This window comes from Electrona antarctica (assembly GCF_951216825.1).
Source record: "Electrona antarctica genome assembly, chromosome: 12".
Lineage (NCBI taxonomy): Eukaryota > Metazoa > Chordata > Actinopteri > Myctophiformes > Myctophidae > Electrona > Electrona antarctica.
The window spans coordinates 49986377-50013642 of record NC_136793.1 but is presented as its reverse complement, the minus strand read 5'-3'; the positions used below and the strand labels follow the sequence as shown (position 1 = coordinate 50013642).

Below are 27266 nucleotides of genomic sequence, written 5' to 3'. Positions count from 1 at the left end.
TTTTTTTTAATTTTGAGGTCAGGCCTAAATGGATTAACCACTTTAACTAACAAGTTCTATTATTTATTCGGCATTTGAGCCACGGTGCAGATGTTTAACAATACTTTAACTCTTGAGAGCATGAAATGAAACCAAATGGTTTCAATTTTACACTCTCAAGAGTTAAAGATCTAATAATTCCTTAATAATGATCTAAATAAGTCCTTACCAACTCTCAGTCATTTAGCTGAGGACCACCTGGTGGTCCCCGAACTACTGATTGAAAACCACTGGTGTAGACGGGAAAAGAATCGGTCCAAGTGCAGTTGCAACTCGGGTCTGTTTTACCACAGTCTCTACTCTACTCTCTACTCCTATATAGACCTTCACAAGTTCACCATGAAGGTCCCCCTTTGGCTGAGGTTTGGATTCCCACGCAGGAGAACCGCGTTTGAATCCAGATGGTTTACGAGTCAGTGGTTTTCAACCAGTGGTCCCGCAGGGGACCACCAGTGGTCCTTAAGGGGGTTCCAGGTGGTCCCCAGCTAAATGATGGAGAGTTGGTAACCAAATGGACCCTTGTAGCTCTTTAACTCCTGAGAGCGTAAGATGAAACCAAATGGATCTGCATTACTAAGTTAATTTACAAGAAGTCTACACAATTAGAGAATGTCAAATAATTATTATTTTGTCTGTTATCAATCCCAATGGTACCAACATCAACACAGCATGGAATTGTGGGCAAACTCTTATCCAACGACCAGTGGCGTGCACAGATAGACACTAGGGGGTGCTAGAGCACCCCCTGCCCTTTTGGCAATGTGGCCTTTTGAAAAAAAAAAACGTTGTTTTCCCTTCTTTTTTTTTGATTTTTCTCAAAAATAGCAGACCTACAAGCTCGTAGCGCGCCACTCGGTGGCGCGCTATGAGCTTGTAGATCTGCTATTTTTCAATAGCTAAAGCATAACATAATGCTAACACCAAAAGGGGTTCCCGCCCAAAATAGATTAAGGCAACCGGCCGGTTCCACGCGCTGCACAAGGTGCCCTTTTTTAACTTGAGCACCTGCCCCTCTAAATGTCTGTGCACGCCACTGCCAACGACAACAAAATATTCTTTAGTTTTAGGTCTGTGAGGCTAGATCTAATTGAATGGTGGTCCGTGACTCATAGTGCCTTCACATGGAAAAAGGTTGAAAACAACTGGTTTACGTAACCACTGAAGATTGATTGTACATTTCTGTGTGGACACATCGCAGGTGATCCTGAACATGGACGACGGTCGTTCGTTGGGTCTGATGATCAGAGGTGGAGCAGAGTACGGCCTTGGGATCTACATCACTGGAGTGGACCCTGGATCAGCCGCAGATGTTGGAGCACTCAAGGTAGCCTACAGTAGCTAGCCTATTAGCCACGCTCTCTTGTTTCTCCTACAGTGTACCTCCTGGCACTTTCTCCGTTTCTTTACTCCTTTACCTTCACCTCCTTACCATTTCTCAATCCTACTGTCTGCTCTCTCTCTCTCTCTCTCTCTCTCTCTCCCTATTTCTCCCATTTCTTTCCCACATCATTCACTGCCACTGACCTCATTCCTTCCCCCCTGCATCCTTCTCACTCATTCTCTCCATCTATCTCTCGCTCTGCCCCGTGTCTGTTCTTCTCTCTCTCACACAGCATTGCCGTCTCCTGCAATCTCTCCATTCCGGTCTCCTTGTCTCAGCGTGAGAGGAGAGTTGATTTTGTTTACCAAAGTTTGCCGTTTTAATAGAAATCTGCCCGTGGGATTCAGTTTTTCTTTCTGCACGGATCCAATAGTTTCTGTGGCTTTCTCATTAGGCGCCGGTATTTTTGCGAAAACATTTGGCGTTATCTTGATATAATGCTGATGACTCCACAAGATTATGAACATTCATGAAATAAGTTAATTTCAGTCTAGTAATGGGATGTCTGTCTGTCTGTCTGTCTGTCTGTCTGTCTGTCTGTCTGTCTGTCTGTCTGTCTGTCTGTCTGTCTGTCTGTCTGTCTGTCTGTCTGTCTGTCCTTATTACTGTGGGAGAGTGCAATCATCCAATCTGCTAAGCAACTCAAAACAAGGGTGCATACCAAACATTTGCTGTTTTGGCTACCCACACGTTTAGCTGTGTTGCTCATTCCAGAAATGCCCGCTCCTTACAAGCTATACTATAAAATACAATACCAATTGGTGGTATTACTTAAAGGAGAGAAATAACCGACCAAAGTTAAGTTTCCAAACTTTTTGTGGCGGGCAGTGGCTCAGGGATAGAATGACCGGATGGCAACCGCAAGGTTGCCAGTTCAAACCCGGGCTCCCCCAGAGTTAGTGTCGAAGTGTCCTTGAGCAAGACCCTGAACCCCTAATTGCTCCTGATGTGCAGCTTGGTGCCTTGCATGGTTTCCTCCGGCATCGGTGTGTGAATGGGTGAATGTAATGCACAACCTCTGTAAAGCGCCTTGGGATAAAGGCGCTATATAAATGCACCATTTACCATTTTGTATTGTAATACACTTTATAGAGATGATTTTTTTTCTCTATCTATCTATCTATCTATCTATCTATCTATCTATCTATCTATCTATCTATCTATCTATCTATCTATCTATCTATCTATCTATCTATCTATCTATCTATCTATCTATCTATCTATCTATCTATCTATCCATCTATCTAGCCATCTATCTATCCTCTTGACATCTGAAAAACAACTCACTTTCCCTTCTGATCAGATTTGTCGTGCTATCTTTAGCGAAATATTTTTGTGTAAATAACACGGATGCATACAGTACATGTCCTCAGTAGCATGACACACATACAAAACACAGCTTTTTTTTTAGCTACGCTAAAGCTTTGCTCTGTGGTTTCAGGTCAATGTCTGTGCTTCATTAAGCAGGCCATTCTTGTGTTATTTTCTGCTTGCCTGAGGGAAGAAGTGGAGGAGCCTGCATGTATTCTGCCTATAAACAACCTGACCTGACTGAGACCTGTTTTGTGATAATATCACATACAGTAGTACAGTTGGGTGCCACCGATATTGCCCCTTATCATTTGACCCATTTAGGCCTGACCTCAAAATTTTAAAAAATCCTTCTAAATCCTCCAGTTTTCTGAAATAAATATTTTCAAGATTTTTCAAAAATAGCAGACCTACAAGCTCGTAGCGCGCCACTCGGTGGCGCGCTACGAACCGGAAGTCTTGAACCGGAAGTGAAAGTCTGCCATTTCACAGTAGTGTATCTGGGTCTTTCTATACTAGCGATCCATTTTATTATCATAACTAAGTCAATCTAAGGTGTAATCAAGCGCAGAATATCGCATTTTTTGCATATTATGAGCCATAATGCATATAGATGCAGCTTGTGCGCGTGCACGGGCGTGCACGGGGGATCTTTGGCCGTTTTTATGCGAGAATCGCTCGGCGCTAGCTAAAGATTTTGCAAAATGCTAACGTGATGCTAATCAAACGGCGATTAACGCGGATTAAACAAATCCGGCTCTGGCACCGGGGACAAAGTAAGGACAATCTAGTCCTAACGCCTATGGCACGGAAACTGTTTTAAGAGCAAAGAGATATAAAAAGACAATCCTGAAAGTCACTTTAAATCAAAGTGACTTTCGGGGAAGATTGAGCAGGCATTTGGGAGAGTTTCTGTGACAGAGATGAAGGGTGTCTTTGTACTCTTTGTGTCGTGAGCGAGGGCCATGGGGGATTTGCTCTGTCACGCTACTGTACTTGGAGCCAGTCTTTACACGGGCTTTCTTTGAGAATCATTTCAGATTCATTTTATATGAATTTCTATTCCAGTTATATTAAAATCTCAAATATTTATATTCATTCTATGTTGACGACCTTTTCACCAATATTTGAACTTTAGTCAACATTTACGTTTTAGTTTTGACTCTAACCCAGTTAGAACAGATTCTACAAATGTCTTCTAAATCATGACAGTTTTCTGAAAAACCCATGTTTCTGTGTCAGTCATTTTCATGTCACGGACCCCCAAAAATATATGTAATTTATGGCCGCCGACCCCCATCTGAAAATATGTTGTTACCCCCAGAAGCAAAGATTTGAGTTAAAAATGTTCACTCTGAAAGAATATATATTCAAAGATTTGCGCCACATTTTCACGATTTTTCAAAAATAGCAGACCTACAAGTTCGTAGCGTGGCACTCGGTGCCGCGCTGTGAGCTTGTAGATCTGCTATTTTTCAACAGCAAAAGGGGTTCCCGCCCAGAATGAGCTAATCATACACATTTGTTTTTGAGTGGTGCAACCATAGACAGCTATGTGTGTGTGTCGCTGGGTCCCTGTATCCGAGCACGAAAATAGCGTTATAGCCTTTGTTCATCAACAGTGACAAGTGTCACTGTTGCACAGCCTAACACACACAGGTCAGGGGGAGGGCTAGTACAGTACAGTACAGTACAGTACAGTACAGTACAGTACAGTACAGTACAGTACAGTACAGTACAGTACAGTACAGTACAGTACAGTACAGTACAGTACAGTACAAAGAAGGCAATACATTACAATACAAATTGATTCCTTAAACCTACTGATAGGAATACTTTACTCCAAGCAGATTGTGATATAAACTGGATCTGAAATGGTATCACTACACATAAAACTCCTACACTCCCACACAATTTCATCATGCTAGGAGCTTTTTGCACTCTTTATAACAAAAGCTGTGTGGACTTGGACAATAGATTTTGTGACTGGAGCTACTAAAAACAATGGATTGATGTGGCTGGTGATTGCGCAAGCACCACTACACAAAATGAATTTCTCAAACCCAAACCCCAAACTAAAATGGCCAACCCCCCTTTTGCATCACCAAGTACTTGCTCCATGGGCCTTGAGCTTAAAAAGATAACCCGCAAGCACGGGCATATAGTAAACTCTTAACGCCTAATTGACAATTATTATGTCTAAAGGGGCATGTGCCACTTGTACGGCAGTCGTACAATTAATACAACGTAATTACAAACCGTAGGCTACAGCATGTCTTGTTTATTCGAATAGAACTGATGAAAACATTTTCTTGTTGTTTTTTACAATCTAATGGAAGTAAACAGATAGCTTGAAGTTGTGTTGAAATAACTCTATCCCGCAATCCATCTGCGCAGCACCAAGACAGAAATAGAACTGATTGAAGAGCATATTTCTCATTAAGTAGCCTACTTATGCAATCCAGTTACAGTTCATTTCGACCATTAATTATTTGAGAAAGCCAAAGTCACTCAAAGCCATATAGCCATAGCCATTAGAAAGGAAATAAATCTGGTTTAAATCCATCCAATTAGACTCGGGTTAATGCGATTCCTTCTACCTGGCATAGTTTGCCCTGACACTGAAATACACGCAGCTGATTTAAGATCAGTTTAATTGAACGTGTTCATTTGCGTTGTTGAAGCTTTGTCGCGGTCATTCTCTCCGTTGTTGCCACCTCATATATATAATCTCCTCCCATTTTTACTGTTCTTCCTTTTTTTCCTCGTCCCCACTCTCGCTCCTGGCTCCCCTCCACTCCAATATTTCTCATTTATTCCTCTTGTCTTTTACTTCCCTCCCCCTTCCCTCCATCTTCCCTCCTCCTTTACTTTCACCCCCCCCCCCCCTGCACTCCTCTGTCGTCTTCTCCCCTTTCTTCTTCCGTCATCTCCATTCTCCTTTTGCCTCTCCTCTCCTCTCCTCTCCTCTCCTCTCCTCTCCTCTCCTCTCCTCTCCTCTCCTCTCCTCTCCTCTCCTCTCCTCTCCTCTCCTCTCCTCTCCTCTCCTTTCCCCTCCCCTCCCCTCCCCTCCCCTCCTCTCAACTCTGATCCCCCTCTGCCCTCCTCTCCCCTCCCCTTCCCACACCCTCTCCTCTCCTCTCCTCTCCTCTCCTCTCCTCTCCTCTCCTCTCCTCTCCTCTCCTCTCCTCTCCTCTCCTCTCCTCTCCTCTCCTCTCCTCTCCTCTCCTCTCCCCTCCCCTCCCCTCTCCTCCTCTCAACTCTGATCCCCCTCTGCCCTCCTCTCCTCTCCCCTCCCCTTCCCACACCCTCTCCTCTCCTCTCCTCTCCTCTCCTCTCCTCTCCTCTCCTCTCCTCTCCTCTCCTCTCCTCTCCTCTCCTCTCAACTCTGATCCCCCTCTGCCCTCCTCTCCTCTCCCCTCCCCTTCCCACACCCTCTCCTCTCCCCCCTCCCCTCCCCTCCCCTCCTCTCCCCTCCCCTCCCCTCCCCTCCCCTCCTCTCCTACTTACACTGAGCTGTTCTTCTGTGTTCTGTGATATAATTTATGTTGCCTCTTATTGACATCCAGTGAATAAGATTGCAGGATTGACAGACCTGCTCGTGTGTGCGCAGGCACGCTCCATAACTGAATTGCCAGCCACTATACCTGATATTTAATTAGTGCCATTTCCACCGTGCATGGATTATGCATGAGAAACCTGTCTTCATGTCAGAAACAGCCTGAACCTTTATTTGTCACATCTGACAAGATGGCAAAATGGTTATTTATTTATTTCTTTTTTAACAAAGATCAAAAGAATGGAGGTTAAACAAGGTCTCTGCCTCTCAGCATGAGATTGCATTAGTGTTATAGTCCACACCTGTGCAAGTCCTTCAGCCCACTATAGCCAGTAGCCAGGCCCCTGTTCTCTCTTCCCTCTGTGATGATCACCTGTGGTTCCCAAACTTTTTCATGCTTTGGGTGACTTTGGAGTCTACATAGTACACATTGTATTTACAGTATTTATTTATGATGTATTTTCTCTATTATTAAGGTTATTGTAGCGGTCAATTTGTATTGGTGGTGGGGTGGGGGAGGCGGGGCGGGGGTCGCGAGACATGTAACTAAGTACATACATGTACATTCTTCAGTATGTACACCTTTCAATACTTTTACTTATACCCCCACTACATTTCAAAGGAACATTTGTACTTTTACTCCACTATAATTATACGAAAACTCGTAGTTACTTTGTAGATCTTTATTATTATTACACAACACACTATACCTCTTCAGTCCTATATACAGTATATATATATATATATTTTGGCCATTCGAAAATAGCAGATCAACAAGTTCACAATTCGATACTGCTGTACTTTTACTCAAGTACATTTTGAATACGGGACGTCTACTACTTGTAAGGCCTCACTCAGACCTTTACTGCATTGCTGTATGCTTGTTGGATGAATGTTGTGTAGTGTCATGGCCGCCCCAATGCATTTCCAATGGAAGTCACATGGTTTGTAGTCCACATTTTGGACTACAAGCTGTTGTATGGCTTTCGGCTGTGTTTCGACTGCGCCCCTCCCCCTCATACAACACAAATGTTGTGTCAAACCATGTGACTCCCATTGGAAATGCATTGGGGCAAGCTGTGTCACACCCTTTGTATACAACAAGCATACAGCAATCTGTTGCGACCGTGTGAGTCAGGCCTACTACTTGTAAGAGAGTATAGTATCTATACATTGAGGTATTGATACTTTTACTCAAGTAAAACATGCGAGTACTGTACTTCTCCCATCACTGTCAGTCTGTAGTGTATACAGTAGGTGAGAGGAGAAGAGAACATGAATCATGTTTTTTCTCTTCAGTGGTTAATTGTTCCATGGAGAAGAAGCCAGGCCGAGGGCCAGCTGTAAATCAGGTGTTCTCACTTTACAGATTGGTGGTGAGCTGTTTGGACATTCACTCTGGCCGACTTTTTGTGCTGCGTATGTGCTTGAACCACTGTGTGTGTGTGTGTGTGTGTGTGTGTGTGTGTGTGTGTGTGTGTGTGTGTGTGTGTGTGTGTGTGTGTGTGTGTGTGTGTGTGTGTGTGTGTGTGTGTGTGTGTGTGTGTGTGTGTGTGTGTGTGTGTGTGTGTGTGTGTGTGTGTGTGTGTTAAAGTTCAAAGGCTGTGTAGTCCATATCTGTGTTAACCATATACAGAGTATTGGACTCGAGACTCGATGACTTGACTCGAGTCCGACTCGAGTCATTGATTTGACGACTTGCAACTCGACTTGGACTTGATGGTAAAAACTTGAGACTCGACTTGACTTGGAAGACAATGACTCCAGACTCGACTTGAGACAAGCTGACTCGGACAACTTAAGTAACCGGCCTGTCCGGCAGAGTATTGGACTCGAGACTCGATGACTCGACTCGAGTCCGACTCGAGTCATTGATTTGACGACTTGCAACTCGACTTGGACTTGAGGGTAAAAACTTGAGACTCGACTTGACTTGACTTGCCCACAACAGAAAAACTTGAGACTTGGACCAAATGACTTGCTACTCGACTCGGACTCGGATCGGAGAGACTCGTGCAATTGTCTGACCATATAATTCCAACCTCTGAGGGGGTCTACGGTCTCTTTCAGGGTAGCGGACCAGGGTCAGTCACACCCTGAGTAATGTCCACAGTCTCTGGAATTTGAGTGTCAGTGTGAACAGTACCACGAGCTGTTGTCATGAAGGTATCATCTGTGGCCTGAGGAGTATCTGAACCCGCTGTGTCCGTGGTGACTTCTCCGGTGGATGCATCTAGAAGCTGGTCGACGTGTCTGCGCCGTATCATGTTGGGCTCCACACCGACAGTCAGTGGCGTGCACAGATAGACACTAGGGGGTGCTATAGCACCCCCTGCCCTTTTGGCAATGTGCCCTTTCGAAAAAAAGAGAGAGAAAAAAACACTTTTTTTTCCTTTTTTTTCTTATTTTGTACAGTTACACTATACAGTATGTGGACCATGGTAACATTGATCAATTCTTGATAAAAAGCTTCTAATATATTATTTAGGCCCCACAATCTATAAATCTCACACTATTAAGGCAACCGGCCGGTTCCACGCGCTGCACAAAGTGCCCTTTTTTTCCAATTGAGCACCTGCCCCTCTAAATGTCTGTGCACGCCACTGCCGACAGTGTACGACAAGGGTCCTGTCTGTGACAGTATCTCCCCAGACATCCATTTATGGGTGGGACTGCGGCCAGGACTTTTTGTCCAATATCAAAGGTTCTCATCTTCCTTTTCAGCTGGCTGGGAGAACACTGTTTCTCTTGAACGTGTTTGCGAATGTCTGGTTTTAGCAAATCTATAAGCGTGACCTCAAGGGTCGTCGTAAGAACAGCATTGCCGGTGTCTGTCCTGTGGTGGCATGTAGGCTACAGTACAGTGTTTCTGTATGCCAGAAGAAAGTTGGCTACCTTCTGTTGCAACGGCACTTCCTCCTTCCTGCTTGCTTTCATTGACTGTTGACTGAAAGTTTGAACAAAACGTTCCGCCAGCCCATTTGTGGCCGGGTGGTGAGGGGCTGACGTGATATGTTTAATGCCATTGCTCTTGAGGAAGCCTTGGAACTCCCCCCCATGAAAATGCTGGCATTGTCACTCACCAGTTGCAGGCACAAGCCTGTGCGAGCAAAAAGCATTCGCAGGAGGTTAACTGTCTTGGCAGCCGTAGCTTTCTTAACTGCAAAGATTTCAGGCCACTTTGAATGGGCGTCGACAACAATAAGAAACATATGATCCAAAAATGTCCCACATAATCGATATGTAGGCCTATGCGATGCCAGGGGGTGTAAGGCCATTCCCATGTGTGGACAAGTGCTGGCTGGGGTTGTCGCTGGGTCTGTTGACAACCTGTGCATGACTTGGCAAGGTCTTCAATGTGGGTATCGATGCCCAGGCCACCATACATAACTTCTGGCCAGGCTTTTCATTTTAACCACACCTAGGTGTCCTTCATGCAATGATGCGAGCACTCTGGAACGTAGTGTTGGAGGTACGACAACGCGAGACCCCCACATAATGCAACACAGAGAGTTGATGTTGTCGCGTGGCGTACTCCGGAAGCTGAGCATCCCCGTGTGCTGGCCATCCATAGCCTGGCTAATAAGCCAGACTCAAATCACACGTGTGGTATTTGAGTCTGGAGATGCTGTGTATGGATCTTGTTTCCCGGGGGGCGGGTTCAAACATTTTCTCTTTGACGCAATTGGTCAGAGCTACTGTCAGTCAAAAGTCTCAAGCATTGAACGTCACTGTACCAAAGCCCGCCCATATTGCATACCGTGTCCCGATTGGCCACACCAGTTCTCTGGTGCAGGAAATGGGCGTACAATTGAGCCTCTCCAGACCGTAATCCGCCGGCAGGCAATTTTTTTTTTTGCCAACGGCTGATTCGGTCTGGCTTATTAGCCAGGCTAGGCCATACATTCACTGTCAAATCATAGACCTTAGCTAGGACAGGGTCATTCCTTGTCTCTCTTTGTACCTGTGCGCTAGTAACTGGCAGGGGTTCCATCTGTGACATGTGCAGCACTACCGCAGGATCAGTAGCTTTTTCAAACGTTGCTTGTGGTAGCCGAGACAGTCCATCCGCATTTCCATGGAGCTTTAGTACTTTTATATTACATTTATATTACATTTCCATGGAGCTTAGTACTTTTATATTACATTTATATTACATTTCCATGGAGCTTAGTACTTTTATATTACATTTATATTACATTTCCATGGAGCTTAGTACTTTTATATTCAATTGTGTACAGTACGTGTGCGCTCCTGGTTAGAGGAGTTATGCCTGCTCTGTCTGTTTTATCTGTCGTCGTTCGTTCTTTTTTTGTTTTGTTATTACTCATCATATTTCATTATATTTACAGTATATATAAAATATATATATACAATATACTTTTTGAGTACATACACAATACACATAGATCACTTGTGTGTGTGTGTGTGTGTGTGTGTGTGTGTGTGTGTGTGTGTGTGTGTGTGTGTGTGTGTGTGTGTGTGTGTGTGTGTGTGTGTGTGTGTGTGTGTGTGTGTGTGTGTGTGTGTGTGTGTGTGTGTGTGTGTGTGTGTGTGTGTGTGTGTGTGTGTGTGTGTGTGTGTGTGTGTGCGTGCGTGCGTGTGTGCGTGCGTGCGTGCGTGCGTGCGTGCGTGCGCGCGCGCGCGTGCGTGCGTGCGTGCGTGCGTGCGTGCGGCTCCAAGGCACCACACACACAATATTATGTAACAATAAAACTATAGTTCCACCGCTCAGTTTGCACAGGTGCGGTTCATATGTTCTACATATACTCAATAAAATGTTACCGAACTTACCTAAATAATAATTTTGAGTCCATTTTGGCTAAACATATGGTAATTGCGTGGTTTAATTTGGACATTTTGAATATTGTTATCCTGGGGAAGAAGAAATTACTGCAAATGTTCTATTGGTTGAGAGTCACTGTTGTCCCGAACAATAGTTGAAGTAGGCTATAAACCTGACTGTACGGTATGTACTGTAGGCCTACTGTGATTTTCTGCAAAAGCAACAAGGCTTTTCCAACCTCCCATGACAAACTGGTGCATTAGATGGTATAAGGAATAGTGATTTTAGAATATATATACAGTTGGGTGCCACCGATATTGTCCCTTATCATTTGACCCATTTAGGCCTGACCTCAAAATTTAAAAAAAATCCTTCTAAATCCTCCAGTTTTCTGAAATAAATATTTTCACGATTTTTCAAAAATAGCAGATCTACAAGCTCGTAGCGCGCCACTCGGTGGCGCGCTATGAGCTTGTAGATCTGTTATTTTTCAATAGCTAAATTATAACATAATGTTTAAAACACCAAAAGGGGTTCCCGCCCAAAATGGGTTAACTGTCCTTTTGCGCAGATCACGCAAACCTCAGCAAAAAGAAAAGGACAATATCGATGGCCTCCAACTGTAGCTTTCGGGTGGGAGTGGCTCAGGGGTAGAGCGGCCGCATGGGAATCATGAGGTTCCCAGTTCGATCCCGAGCTCCCCCCAGAGTTAGTGTCGAAGTGTCCTTGAGCAAGACTCTGAACCCGTAATTGCACCCGATGTGCAGGTTGGTGCCTTGCATGGTTTCCTTCGCCATCGGTGTATGAATGGGTGAATCATGAATGTAATGCACAAATATGTAAAGCGCTTTGGAGAGAAGCGCTATATAAATGCACAATTTACCATTTATCGACATTCACTGACATTGGGTTTGTCAATCTAATTGCATCTGTTACATATATCCTTTCTTCTGGCAGATATTGCAATGAAGCCCATGCCTCTTAGGCCCCATTTACACTGGCAGGCAAATCTAGCCTGAATCAGATCTGTGCCACATCGAGATTGAAATCCGATTGGTTTAAATGAGTCTAACAGGTCACATGACTCATTTAAACAAATCAGATTCCAATCTGGATGTGGCTCAGATCTGATTCAGGCTGGATTTGGCTGCCAATGTAAATGGGGCCTTAGCTGGCTCCTGCCTAAGAGTGCTTATTAGCTTCAGTAGGTGCGTGCGTGCGTGCGTGCCTGCCTGCCTGCCTGCCTGCCTGCCTGCGTGGCGTGTGCATTTGTGGGAACTTTGTTGTGACAGTCAGGATGATTTATTATGAATCTTCATAATACGTCTGTTGCACTCTGTGTTCATTAATACGCTGGATGATGGTCAGACTAGGCTTTGACGACGATAAATAAAATATTGTGTTTTTTGCGTATTCTTTCATGCATTCTAATGTCATTTTATTATTGTGTTTCCTTTGCTTGTGTAAAGCACTTTGAATTGCCTTTGTCGTTGAAAGCTAGACACATAAAGCTCCCTTGCCTTTACTAGAAATCAATGATTTTGGTATCTAAAAGAGAGGGTTGGGCAACATGAAAACATGACACAGACACTGACCGTTCCACAAAACAAAACAAAACAAAGCTGCTCATAATATGAACCTTTCATCCTCTGTTGAAATGCTTCTGTTGGTGCCTTTCTAACTCCACTGTCTGTAATCCACTCCTTTGTTCAGTGGCGTGCACAGATAGACACTAGGGGGTGCTAGAGCACCCCCTGCCCTTTTGGCAATGTGCCCTTTTGAAAAAAAAAAGAAAAAAAACGTTTTTTTTCTTTCTTTTTTTTTCTTTTTCAAAAATAGCAGACCTACAAGCTCGTAGCGGCGCGCTATGAGCTTGTAGATCTGCTATTTTTCAATAGCTAAAGCATAACATAATGCTAACACCAAAAGGGGTTCCCGCCCAAAATGGATTAAGGCAACCGGCCGGTTCCACGCGCTGCACAAGGTGCCCTTTTTTAACTTTAGCACCTGCCCCTCTAAATGTCTGTGCACGCCACTGCCTTTGTTTAAAATGAAACAATAGCCCCATGCATGCAAAATCTGGATACAAGTCATTTTGTGTTGCACAAAGAGCCAGTGAAAATATTTCACATAATTAAAGAATTGAATGATGTAGAGTGCACTTGGTAGCATCATACCAATACTTCCCTGTGTGTTTTTTATTATTCCATGGTCATATGCAGTAGTGGAAAGTAACCACGTACATTAAAGCTTCTATAAGCAATAATATGTGAACCTTTAAATTACCTTTTTTTTTTGTATTCAGACAGCCAGCAACGAGTAAAATGCTCCCATGTTTTTTTCGTCTCTCTGACACATCTAGGGGCCACAATCTGCATTCAAAGATGTTCCTAGAAGCTTTGTCATTGGTTGAAAAAATCCTGGTCGAAGTGACTAACAAAGGGACTACAAATTTCATGCCCCAAATGAGACAGCGGCCCCACTTCTGGTCCGTTTCAACTGTGTACTGCAGCTGCCAATGCAATCCCTATGAGAGGCATCATAAAATACCCTAATTTCACTGGTCCATTAGGGCTGTAGCGATTTTTTTTCTTTCTAATGGTGTCCCATATGTTTGATTTGTCCTTTTCAATGTCACATACCTGCCATCTGAATATACAACCCACAATGTACTATAATATACTCCATCAGAGATTCAAAAGTGCTAGCATTGTAAATCTCAAGTTAAAGGGGTCGCATGGTATATACGTCACGGTCGCATCCCTTAAGGTTTTCAATACCCAGATATATTTGTTGTGTTTCGTTTTATATATGAATTTGTGGAAAATTATCCAAACAGCATCTTGCAAGACTAATTATTAATACTCATCTGGAGAATTCACTAGGTAGTTGAAAATGTCACGATATACCACCACATTTAGCTGGGTTATTTTCCCAACTATTCAGCTATATAGTTTATAGCCTACAACAAGTTGACAACGGTAAAACACACCGTCGGAGCTCCGCGGTAGGTAGAGCATGATATACATGTAAGTCGGGATCGGGATTTATTATTGAGAATTCCACTCTTCAAAGTCGGCGCTCATATAGCCTCGTAAAGGCAGTGACGTCCCTTAAAAGCGACAGGTTCTCTGTCTGCCGTCTCCCCTCTGCTCTGTTAACATTATGGGTAACTCATTCAAGTGGTAAATTAAATGTGAAAAACATCCTCTATTGAGAAAACAACAATATATGTTGACAAAGACACTTAATTTTGGAAACATATTTGTATTCAAATCAATATAGTATTCAGTTCATTTCATATTATTTTAAAAGTAGGCTAACTACAGTTGAATTTCAATGGACTTCTATGGGCTGGCCTGCAGTACACCGTTCTAACGGACCAGAAGTGGGGCCGCTGTCTCATTTGGGGGCGTGACATTTGTAGTCCCTGTGTGTCTCTATCAAGGACTATCTAAAGAGGACGAGAAGCGAAGACCATACGGTGGACGCCATGTTGCTCCATGGAAGGAAAGAAACATGCGCAGTTGAGACCAGGAAGTTCCTTGGTCTCAACTGCGCATGTTTCTTTCCTTCCAGGGAGCAACATGGCGTCCACCATACGGCCTTCGCTTCTGATCCTCTGTAGACATGCAGTCCTGGTCTCTATCAGGAAGTAGACAGGCAAATCTATACCAATGACAAAGCTTCTAGGAAAATCTTTGAATTATGGCCCCTAGATGTGTCACAGAGACTAAACTTTTTTTGGGAGAACATAATATTGCTAATATAACATAATATAGCAGCTTGTACTTAAGTGCTCATTTTGGATATTTTTCTTTTTTACTTTACTGGAGTATTTCAAAACGTCAATACTTTTACTTCTACTTCACTACATCTCAGAGGCAAATATTTTAGGACACAAGAAACACTTTCTTGGAGTTTTTGTGTGTAATACAGTATGTTGTTTTGAGCTATTTTAGTATTTCAAATGCCTGGTTTTGACTGGATTGCTGAATTCCTACAATGACCATAATGCATTGGTGCACTGCCCCTCCTCCTGGAGAGGGGGGAGGGCTGTCTTAAGCTGAATTCCAACATCCAAAATCTCTGCCACTCGCTCACTCACACTCCGTCACACCAGCATGTAGTGCTACGTTACGTCCGGGTCCAAGTGGCACCAGCTCCCGTCCGCATCTCATTGTAAATAGAATATCTAAACGCGTGAATCTTTTTACAATGACGTTATTTTTCAGAAAGGAAGCCATTGAGGGTTAAAATGGGTCTTAATGCTTCCAACTCGAGTAGAATTATTAAGTGTCCATGACAAAAAAAAATATATGATGTGGAGACAAAGACTATTATTATCATTATTATTGAAGGTGGTAACAGTCCATTTGCTCAGTAAAATATTTCGGGGGCATATTTAGAATGTTTGCAGGCTTGAGTATGTTGAATCTAGTTTGCATTAATGAGGATTTAGTTGACACAATGAAATAAAATGGCGATAGTATTCCGTGTGGGGCAGACGGCCTGTCACAGCCAGATTTGGGAGAGCAGCGCAGCTTTGTTTTTGCGAGGAAAGCGGTAACATGAGACTTTCGTGGTTGTTTTCGTCTCAGATTTAGTCCGACGGAGCTTCACAGTATAACTCTATGGGGACACAAAAGCGACACAAAGTAGGACCCGGAAGTATCTCAGGAGGGGGTGCTCACGTCACAGCTAAAATACTGAATAGCTGCCGACATAATATGTGACCAGATCTTTTGGACTTTCACATAACTTACATGGAGGTCTTTAAATATGTGGCCTATATAGGTTGAACTCTGCCAATAAACAAACGGCAATGATTTACGCTCGGACAGTACTGGCATTATGTAAAAAGGACGGGCAGTGCACCAAAGCATTATGACACAGACTTGATTATTCTTCTGGCCCATAGGGCGCAAATTTCAAATTGTGCTATACTGTCATCTACCACTAATACTATTAACATTGAGTGAGTTTCTTTCAAAGGGTGAAATGTACTTTTTCCACCCCCTGATCATACAGTATATGTACTCCTCCATCTTCGACTTTTTAATCTGCTCTGAAGAAGGCTACTGCCGCAACGCGTCAGCGTTCTCATTTATTTTAATTTTTTTAACCCATTTTGGGCGGGAACCCCTGTTGGTGTTTTAAGCATTGTTATACTTTAGCTATTGAAAAATAGCAGATCTACAAGCTCATAGCGCGGCACCGAGTGCCGCGCTACAAGCTTGTAGGTCTGCTATTTTTGAAAAATCGTGAAAATGTGGCGTTTTTAACTCAAATCTTTGCTTCATGGGGGAACAACATATTTTCAGATGGGGGGGTCGGCGGCCAATTACATATATTTTTGGGTGTCCTAATTGACATGAAATGTTTAAGAACAACTGACATAAGGGTGTTTCAGAAAACTGTCAGGATTTAGAAGACATTTATAGAATCGACCTCAGGTCTAAATGGGTTTAAGTCCTCCACCTCCCTTTTGCACCACCAGGTGGGAGACCAGATCGTGGAGGTGAACGGCTGCAGCTTCGTCACCATCTCCCACGACGAGGCCGTCCACATCCTGAAGACGGGCAGCCAGCTGTCGGTGCGGGTGAGAGCCGTCGGCCGCCTGCCCCACGCCCGCACCGCCGTGGAGTCAGAGACCCAGCAGTGGGTCAGCAACGGCCCCCACCACGCCCCCCGCACCTTGCATGGGGACGAGACCCAGTGGGTCAGCGACAGCCCGCCCATAGCAGAGAGCATGGCCGCCGCCGCCGCTACGGCCGTCTGCAACAGCGGGTGCGGCAGCACCAACGCCAGTGCTTGCAGTACAAGGTGAGTGGGCTGCCAAAATATCCCACCAGTGCCATATTAAGGCCCGAATTAACAATGGAATTTACACTAGCATGTCTGAGAGGTCATTTTGACCGTTTTTCATAGATTTTGAAGTTTATTATCTTTGGCCCATGGAGCTTTCAGAAGGTCCCCCTTCCATGACCATCATCATCCATCACCGTTCTATCATCTCAGAAATGTTTGACATCTGAAACCTTTTCTAAATATGAATTTAAGCACATGCTACTCGTGTCTCATTTGACTTCAGTCATGCTAGTGTAAGCACCAGCTAGGGCCCGCAGCTTGCGGGGCCCTGTGTGCGAGAGACTATTTCAATTAGGCACAGCTGTTGCTTCCGTCGAAACCGTATTCATAGGTCACCGATTTCAATGGAACGCGACGCAACACAAGTGTTTTTCTCCCTCGGTGGGAGGAGACTCAAAAAATCACACCTGTGTGAACTGAGTGGTGTAAGGTCTTATATAGACTGATCAGCTGTGGTCTGACGTAATGAAATCACACCCGTGTGAACTGGGTGACCATAGCAACCATGCTCATTTTTACGGACAGACACGTAAACGGACAGACACGTAAACTAACAAAGCCAGTTGTAGGAGTGGTTTACACCACTCAAAAAAAAATAGCAGATCTAGTCTTGTTTGGTTTTTGGTGAATATTAAGACCCCCACATTTTGTGGGGGTCTGGGGGCCACGCATTTAAAAATAAATGAATCCACAAAACTAACGTAATTTGTATTGTTGACCTATTTCTACCAGTGGTGGAAAGTAACTAAGTATTAGTTAGTACTGTACTTAAGTACAATATTGAGGTATTTGTACTTTACTTGAGTATTTCCAATTTCCAGTACTTTTACTTCTACTCCACTACATCTCGGAACCACAATTTGTACTTTTACTTCACTACAATTATTTGAAAACTTGATTTACTAGTTACTTTGGAGATTTTAATTTTGATTAGAAAACATACATTAACCACTTCAACCCTATATTTCGGCCATTTGAAAATAGCCGATCTACAAAATAGCCGATCTACAAAATCTATTGAAAATAGCAGATCTACAAGCTCACAATGCGTTGCGTTGCGACGCATTGTGAGCTTGTAGATCAGCTATTTTCAATAGATTTTGTACACATTTTGAACTTGTGAAATGGCACATTCTGCACAATGAGTACTTTTACTTTTAGTACATTTTGATGCCGATACTTTTGTACTTTTTTACTCAAGTACATTTTAAATTCCGTACTTTTGCTTGTAACAACGTAGTTCTAAATTGCAGTATTGGTACTTTTACTTAAGTAAAACAATTGAGTACTTTTTCCACCACTGATTTCTACCATATAGAGCAACTTTCGTTCAACTTTGACCCCTCTGTCACATGGAACTACTTCTTGCAGTGGCGTGCACAGATAGACACTAGGGGGTGCTAGAGCACCCCCTGCCCTTTTGGCAATGTGCCCTTTTGAAAAAAAAAAAAAAAAAAACTTTTTTTCTTTTTTTTTTTGATTTTTCAAAAATAGCAGATCTACAAGCTCGTAGCGCGCCACTCGGTGGCGCGCTATGAGCTTGTAGATCTGCTATTTTTCAATAGCTAAAGCATAACATAATGCTAACACCAAAAGGGGTTCCCGCCCAAAATAGATTAAGGCAACCGGCCGGTTCCACGCGCTGCACAAGGTGCCCTTTTTTAACTTGAGCACCTGCCCCTCTAAATGTCTGTGCACGCCACTGACTTCTTGTGTCCAGTATCACTACTACACCAGCAGCAGCACAAAACCATTTAGTGTTCGAGTTCAGCGTGACTTAGAAAATAGCGATTGCGGATAAGATGATGTCATTGTGACTTAATTACCGCATATAAGACCTGGAAATAACTACTGGTAAGACATGCATAGGGTCTGTCTGTGTCTGTCTCTCTCTCTCTCTCTCTCTCTCTCTCTCTCTCTCTCTCTCTCTCTCTCTCTCTCTCTCTCTCTCTCTCTCTCTCTCTCTCTCTCTCTCTCTCTCTCTCTCTCTCTCTCTCTCTCTCTCTCTCTCTCTCTCTCTCTCTCTCTCTCTCTCTGCCCTCTGTCTCTCCATACATCAGTGTTTCTGGTCCTTTCTATTAATGTCCTAATGGAGCTCAGGGTTGTATAAATGTCCCCTGCCTTGAACATCAGAGGTAGCTTTCAGTGGCACACACACACACACACACACACACACATTGTGCACAACTCATGTGCCAGTTACCTAAGTAAGGTGCTGCTGGCGCATGATGCAATCTTTTATTCTTTGTCCATGTGTTGGGTGGATTGTGCTTTTGTTTGTCTGTGTTTGTAATTTAATTTAATTGTGTTTCTTCTTTCTAATATTCTTTCTCCTACGTGCAGACCATCCTCTGCCAGAGCAACGCCTGTGCTGGGAAAGGTAAAATAAACCATTTCATCCATGCTGTCTACATGTACACTGTAACATTGTCTCTCTACCCAAAAACTCAACTCAAGGTATATTTTTTTTATAGCCCTTTATATAGAATTTGAATCTCTCAATTATTGTCATTCAGTGTAACATAATAATATGCAGCAAAGACGGTGACAGGTCAACCTGCACTTGACCCACATGTGGTCAGAGGCGTATCTACAATAAGGCGAGGGCAGGCGGCCGCCTGTCCAAATCCATTTCTGGCCTGGCCAAAATCCATACAATTAGAAAAAATCACACCCGGGTGTGAACTGAGTGGTGTAAGGTCTGTCTGACGTAATGAAATCATGTCTGACGTAATGAAATCACACCCGGGTGTGATACCTGGCTTTGTTTGTGCAGACAAAATGAGCATGGTTGCTATGTTCACCCTGTTCACCCGGGTGTGATTTCATTACGTCATTACAACAGGGTGAACATAGCAACCATGCTCATTTTTTCTGCACAAAAAAGCCAGTTGTAGGAGTGGTTTACACCACTCAAAAAAGAGGACAAAAACAAGACCTGAGAACTATTAATGGACAGCTGATTGGCCGTTGCGGTAGAGCGCAACCCTCAGTCACCCATTGGAATGTAAATGCATGCCTTTCAGCCTTTGTATCCCACTCGTCTGGCAGGTATATCTCTTTGAAAACCTACGATTGTGCGCGGGGAGACGACAATTAACATATCTTGCTTGGCCAAAACGTAATTCCTGGATACGCCACTGCATGTGGTTAGTTTGATTTGCCTCGCAGTGACATATCCTTCCCTGGTGGTCTGACATGTGAACACAACATATTCTGTGCATGTATGATGTACTGTATACATGCATGCAAACCACCACGTGAATATGTTCAACAGCACATAGATGTTTTGTCCTCTCTCCTCCGGTATTCAAAACCATCATCTGGCCCCCCGCTCACCCTCAGGCTTTCGTATGTTTGGCTCCCACTCAGTCGGCTTGGTGTTTTTTTTAACCTATATTTATCCAGTGAGGGCTGGTGGAACAAAGTGCTTCACACTCACATTCCCCATTCAGATTATCGCCTTTTTTTTCAACAAGCAGCCTTCCTTTTACATGTAGCTATTTTCTCAAACGTATAAGCTATTCACAGCACACTGCACTACACGGTGACTAAACAACAAAAGGATTTTTCCGATGTGGTTGTTATGTGAGCTATTCAGCAAGGAAAATGGCACAAAGTGGTCTAGGGGGAGGGAAGGGAGGGGGGGGGGGGGGTCATCGTTTTTGGACAGTGGTGATAGACAGTTGTGTGCAGCACTTTGTCCTGCTGTTTCAACTATACATTTAGTCTATGTATGGGTCAGTGAACAGGTCAGAATTCTATCCTGTAAAGCAAAAGAGCAGTAATAGCATTAGTAACAAGAACTGCACTCTGTCGAGTGCCTACTTGCTTGTTGCACACAAGTAGGCCATAAATGGCCTACTAGTGCGCAAGCAGAGCGTGCAAGTACTGTAGACCGCTACAAACTTTCAAATCTCAGCCTCTCTGTGAAAGAACGCTTGCCATATTGAATTATTAGGTTTAGCTATTTGCTACGTACCTTGCTTTTGGAGGAAAACAAGTAGTATTTTGAAGTATGGTAATGATTACTTATGCCTGTTATGGCGGTGTCAGATTACATACATGTATACATAGGGGCATTACCTTTAGTCCACCCGACACTGAAACATGTCATCGTTACGTCACCATCGAGAACCAATTATACCCTGGCATTGGTACATATATTCATCACGTCATATGCTCATATGTCTATATGTATATGTCTATATGTATGTATATGTCATTTCTGAGTTGATTAGTGGTATAATGTGGTTACTCGGGTGGTTTGATGCGTATGTCCCTTTAATCCACCCGACACTGAAACATATCATCATTACGTCACCATCGTAAACCAATTATACCCTGGCATTGGTACATATCTTCATCACGTCATGGGACATACGCTTCGTAGCATGACGGAAAACATACCTGCACGGTCTGCTTCCGTATGTCCCGTGCCAGCATATGACGTCATATCATATGCTGCTAAGGGACATTGGTACATATCTTCATCACGTCATGGGACATACGCTTCGTAGCATGACGGAAAACATACCTGCACGGTCTGCTTCGTGCCAGCATATGACGTCATATCATATGCTGCTAAGGGACATACGCATCGTAGCACCTGACTGATAACATTACTTGCACGCTGTCACGGTTCAGGACAGGCAGGTGTTGGACCCAAGCGCAGACAAAGGCAGAGGACAGGCAGGTCGAATACAAGGGGGGTTTATTAACCAAAAACAGGATCAGGAACAAACACTGGAACACGAGGAAACAAGGAAAAACTAGGAGCAAGGGGAAACACTAGGAAAATCACGAGGAGCAAAAAACCACTGACTTACAATTTACGAACGAACAAAGAACTGAAAACACAAGGGCATACTTATAGACATGGGATAACTAGACACAGGTGGAAACACTGGCAATCACAGGACTAGTGAGACAGGAACAGAACTACAGGGGCAGACAGGAAGGCACAAAACAAGACTACAAAATAAAGGTTCACAGTGTAAAGCAAAACTGCAACTAAGAAACAAGGAAAATACAATACTTCAAAATCACAGGAACACAACAGAAAGGTAAAACAATAACAAAAACCAAGAACAGGGTACACAAGAAAACATAACACGTCACAGATCGTGACACACGCTCTGCTTGCGCAAGTAATAACCCTGAGGAAAGTGTGGTTGCTGCCATCATTGTATACTGTCTGTAGGTATTATAATGTAATAGATATGTGTAATATACAACGGGGTCATGCTTAAAGCAAAACATAAAATAATACATAATACATGACGTCATGTCTGGAAGCCAGACATTGGATGGCACCCCTCAAAAAAATAAACAACTTCCTATCACACAAAGACCCCTGTGCTAATTCTGGGTCCCAGAGCCCCTGTTGAAGACCCCTGGGTTAGAGTACTGTATAGTGCAGGACAGGTCCTGCAACATGGAAAATGAAAAGGGGCCCAAATATTGGAGATATGGAGAGAGCTTGACAGTGAATATAGGCATAGAAGACGGTAGGTAATTGATCGAGGTAAAGGACGATGTTTAGAGCTTAATGCAACTTTAATTCGATCTCATGTGTAGAAAAGTAATGTTGATGTTGACGGATGACACTCTGGGGTGAGGCTATCACTCATCACACAACCACTTCCGGTTCAACGCGGCTCAAAGACGCTGACTAAAGAGAGTCTTCTATTGCATTTTACTGGCCCTGGCCAGTGGCCTATGGAGCCATCTGGTGGCTGGCATAAATTCGGTTAAGAGAGAAATGTGTGCAAATAAAAACGCCTCCACAAGGAGCGCACACCAACAAAAAAAAGCCGTCATTTTTTGTTGAAATGTTGGTAATCCTAAAATAAACTAGAACTGTCAACCGCTACGAACTTTCAAATCTCAGCCTCTCTGTAAAATTAACTCCTTCATAGCTAAATGGCAGTAGCAATAGTTCAGCACAGGTCAACATAGAAATAAAAAATCACACCCGTGTGAACTGAGTGGTGCAAGGTCTTATATAGCCTGATCAGCTGTGGTCTGACGTAATGTCAGTGAGTAACCATGCTCATTTTATTGGGTCCCACGTACAGGTACACACACGTACAGGTACACACATACATAGACACAAACATAGATACAGACAAAGCTGGTTGTTGGAGTGGTTTGCACCACTCAAAAAAATCTTTGGCCTGGATGGCTATTTGTTAAAATAAGTCAAAAACGTATTTGGCCTAGAATGAGGGGGCGCTAGCTCTAGCTCTAGCTAGCGCTACTAAATAAAGGAGTTATTGTTGTTTGTTTGAAATATAGTTTGCAGTATAGGCACTGCGTTTGAATAAAATATGCCCAATGTTATAACTTAGTTGTTGTTACACAATATTAGGCTACAGATTGCTGATGAAATGGTTAATAAAAACAATTGTTTGACTATGACTATAACCATAGTATTTGCTGGTGGTATATTGATTTTATGTATATACTGTAATCTCCTAAAGCCTAGATGTGAATGTTTATAATAACCTTCTCTGCGCTATCCTATACAGTTGGAGGCCATCGATATTGTCCTTTTCTTTTTGCTGAGGTTTGCATGATCTGCGCAAAAGGACAGTTAACCCATTTTGGGCGGGAACCCCTTTTGGTGTTTTAAACATTATGTTATAATTTAGCTATTGAAAAATAGCAGATCTACAAGCTCATAGCGCACCACTGAGTGGCGCGCTACGAGCTTGTAGATCTGCTATTTTTGAAAAATCGTGAAAATATTTATTTCAGAAAACTGGAGGATTTAGAAGGATTTTTTTTACATTTTGAGGTCAGGCCTAAATGGGTCAAATGATAAGGGACAATATCGGTGGCACCCAACTGTACTCCTTGCCTTCCCTTTGTAATTGTCCCTTTTATTAAATGACTCATTGACATTGTAAACAGTGAATGTGCAGCATGTAAATGCAACATCCAGACCCACATCAAAGGCTCTGCTATAATTAAGCCCCTTTAATTTGAAACGGGACCGGATTCTCTGCCTCTGGCAGTCTAGGCCTAATGAGCTTTGTAATTCAAGACGGGATGAGAGAGGCCATGTTGATTTAATTCACGTTGGATGAACATTTCATTGGCCTTTGGGTGACAATTAATGGATCAGGGACAGTGAATTAAGAATAATGCTCCTTACAGCTCCTCGTGAATATGAAATGGCCAAGAGCGTAACTGAGTACACCGTTCTATGTTCCTATCATTGTTTGTACAGGGATTACAGAGAATACGAATTTAAAAGATCTTATTAGGAGAAAAGCAATAGAATAATTAGGCCTGTGATCAAGAGATTCTGCATTGTTTATTGTTACATCCAATTATACACATATAAAAGAGTAAACGTATATGCAGTTTTTAGCTTCTTGACATTCCAGCAACAAGATCTAATGGCAAAAATAATGTCAATACGATAATATTAGAAATGGCAGCTGTAAAATGTACTTGTACTCTAAAATGTACTCTAAGTCATAACTCTGCTTGCTTTGATTTGCAATGGACTTTAGGCATTTTTCAACAACCTTATGAAGTGATGGTGAAAGTTTTCAGGAGAGGAGAGGTTCCATATGGAGCTAGGGGGAGAGGGGACTCGGGTAACAACGGGAGAGAGGTGACCCAGGGGAGAGGGGGAGGGGAGACTCAGGGGAGAGGGGAGACTCAGGGGAGAGGGGAGACTCAGGGGTGCTGAGGGGAGAGGGGAGACTGGGGGGGTGCTGAGGGGAGAGGGGAGACTGGGGTGTTGAGGGGAGACTGGGGGTGCTGAGGGGAGAGGGGAGACTGGGGGTGCTGAGGGGAGACTGGGGGTGCTGAGGGGAGAGGGGAGACTGGGGGTGCTGAGGGGAGAGGGGAGACTGGGGGTGCTGAGGGGAGAGGGGAGACTGGGGGTGCTGAGGGGAGACTGGGGGTGCTGAGGGGAGAGGGGAGACTGGGGGTGCTGAGGGGAGAGGGGAGACTGGGGGTGCTGAGGGGAGAGGGGAGACTGGGGGTGCTGAGGGGAGACTGGGGGTGCTGAGGGGAGTATGAAATATATATATATATATATATATATATATATATATATATTCCAAATATTTTTTTTTTTAATGATTTATTTTAAATCATATTGTACTTTTTTAAAACAAACACATCTGAGAAATTCCATGAATAAAAAATAATACAAATCTAGAAGTAGTGAAAATAGCAGATCTTTTGCGACGCTTGGTGCTTATATGCGATCTGCTATATTTTCAATAGTTTGGGTGCCAGGCAAGCGTCTAATGTCTCTTTTGGGGCTGGACCTGAAAAGGTTTGGGAACCACTGGCCTAGTGCAGGGGTTCTCAACCCGTGGGTCGCGACCCCTCGGGGGGTCGCCAAATTATTTTAGGGGGTCCCCAAATTATTTAAAAAAATCGTTTTTCCCACGATTTTTCAAAAATAGCAGATCTACAAGCTCATAGCGCGCCACTCGGTGGCGCGCTATGAGCTTGTAGATCTGCTATTTTTAAATAGCTAAATTATAACAATGGGGGGGTCCCGAGACGTTGCCAAAGCATTTTCGGGGGTCCCCGGCCAAAAACGTTGAGAACCCCTGGCCTAGTGCACAACTTGTAGTCCCATGTTTCCGGAAGGTTGCATACATACAGTAGATATAAAAAGGTTACATACATACAGTAGATATAAAAAGGTTACATACATACAGTAGATATAAAAAGGTTGCATACATACAGTAGATATAAAAAGGTTGCATACATACAGTAGATTTAAAAAGGTTGCATACATACAGTAGATATAAAAAGGTTGCGTACATACAGTAGATATAAAAAGGTTACATACATACAGTAGATATAAAAAGGTTGCATACATACAGTAGATATAAAAAGGTTGCATACATACAGTAGATATAAAAAGGTTGCATACATACAGTAGATATAAAAGGGTTGCGTACATACAGTAGATATAAAAAGGTTACATACATACAGTAGATATAAAAAGGTTGCATACATACAGTAGATATAAAAAGGTTACATACATACAGTAGATATAAAAAGGTTGCATACATACAGTAGATATAAAAAGGTTGCATACATACAGTAGATATAAAAAGGTTGCATACATACAGTAGATTTAAAAAGGTTGCGTACATACAGTAGATTTAAAAAGGTTGCGTACATACAGTAGATATAAAAAGGTTGCATACATACAGTAGATTTAAAAAGGTTGCATACATACAGTAGATTTAAAAAGGTTGCATACATACAGTAGATTTAAAAAGGTTACATACATACAGTAGATATAAAAAGCTAGATTATTTGGAGCAACCTGTATTGCATGGAAGCTCAGACAAGGCGGAGGTCGAGTGGAAGTGCGGAAGGCACACGCTGTCACTGTACCAAGACCCGCCCCCCACGGCCCCACCTGCTTCTGATTGGCCTATACCAAACATCCGCTCTGTGATGCACGCGGAAGCTTATGTGGCTTCCTTCCCTGTAAGATGGTGCCCGACCTTAGAGTATATATGAATAGAGACGGCACCCGGAGGAAACCCTGAGGCGAAATGGACTTAGTGGCCGAATTTGCAGTTTTGCCCCAAACGCATGAACGCGCTGGTCCGTTGACTATCATTGCGCACGTTCATGATGACACGTGGACGCTGTTTCATATGTGAACGCGTGCAATGATGGTCAACGGCCAGCGCGTTCATGAGTTTGGCCCAATCAATCCCAGAATGCACTCTGTTCCTACCCGGAAGGAGGAGTGAAATCGCCTCATGCGCTTTTGAGTAACTTAATGCAAGTGGATGGGAGGAGAAATCCGGTGCCGTCTCTATTCATATATACTATATATACTAAGTGCCCGACATACAAACGTCCCAGAGCCAAAGGAGGTGTTGATTGGCTCGGCAACAGGTTTGAACCGGAAACACTGCAGTTCATTGAAGCAACCTGTGCGGAAGGCGCGGAGTCCGGAAGGCACGCTGCCACTGGCCAATGAAATCAGAGCGCGTCTTTTCCCCGGGACTTCAATCAATTCAATCCAAAGGAGCTCGATTGACGTGAGAAAACAAACGTTTACATTACCTCATAAGGCTCTGATTGGCCTACCGGACGTCCCCTTCTGTGACGTCACAGAAGCTTGCCCTCCCTGTGAGATACTGACGCCCCAGAGCCGAAGGAGGCGTCTAGCTTTCTACTGTGTGTCTATGCCTGGGACTGCAGAGCCCATTCCGCTACCCCCCCCCCCCACCCCCCCGGTACCTTGCTGCCGTCTGTTCATTGCTGTCCTCTACTTGTCTACTACAACGTTTGGCAGTTGAGGGCAG

The 27266-nt window shown here is 43.5% G+C and overlaps 1 protein-coding gene across 2 annotated transcripts in view; it reads left to right on the top strand.

Annotated features, from left to right (window-relative positions):
- LOC306934687 (whirlin-like) overlaps positions 1 to 27266 on the top strand; it is a 131158-nt gene that overhangs the window by 73383 nt on the left and 30509 nt on the right. For both annotated transcript variants that reach the window (XM_079517370.1, XM_079517369.1), the window contains exons 4-6: positions 1238 to 1363; positions 16577 to 16902; positions 19291 to 19327. In XM_079517370.1, coding sequence (XP_079373496.1) covers positions 1238 to 1363; positions 16577 to 16902; positions 19291 to 19327 — 489 coding nt within the window. The remainder of the gene's footprint in view (positions 1 to 1237; positions 1364 to 16576; positions 16903 to 19290; positions 19328 to 27266) is intronic.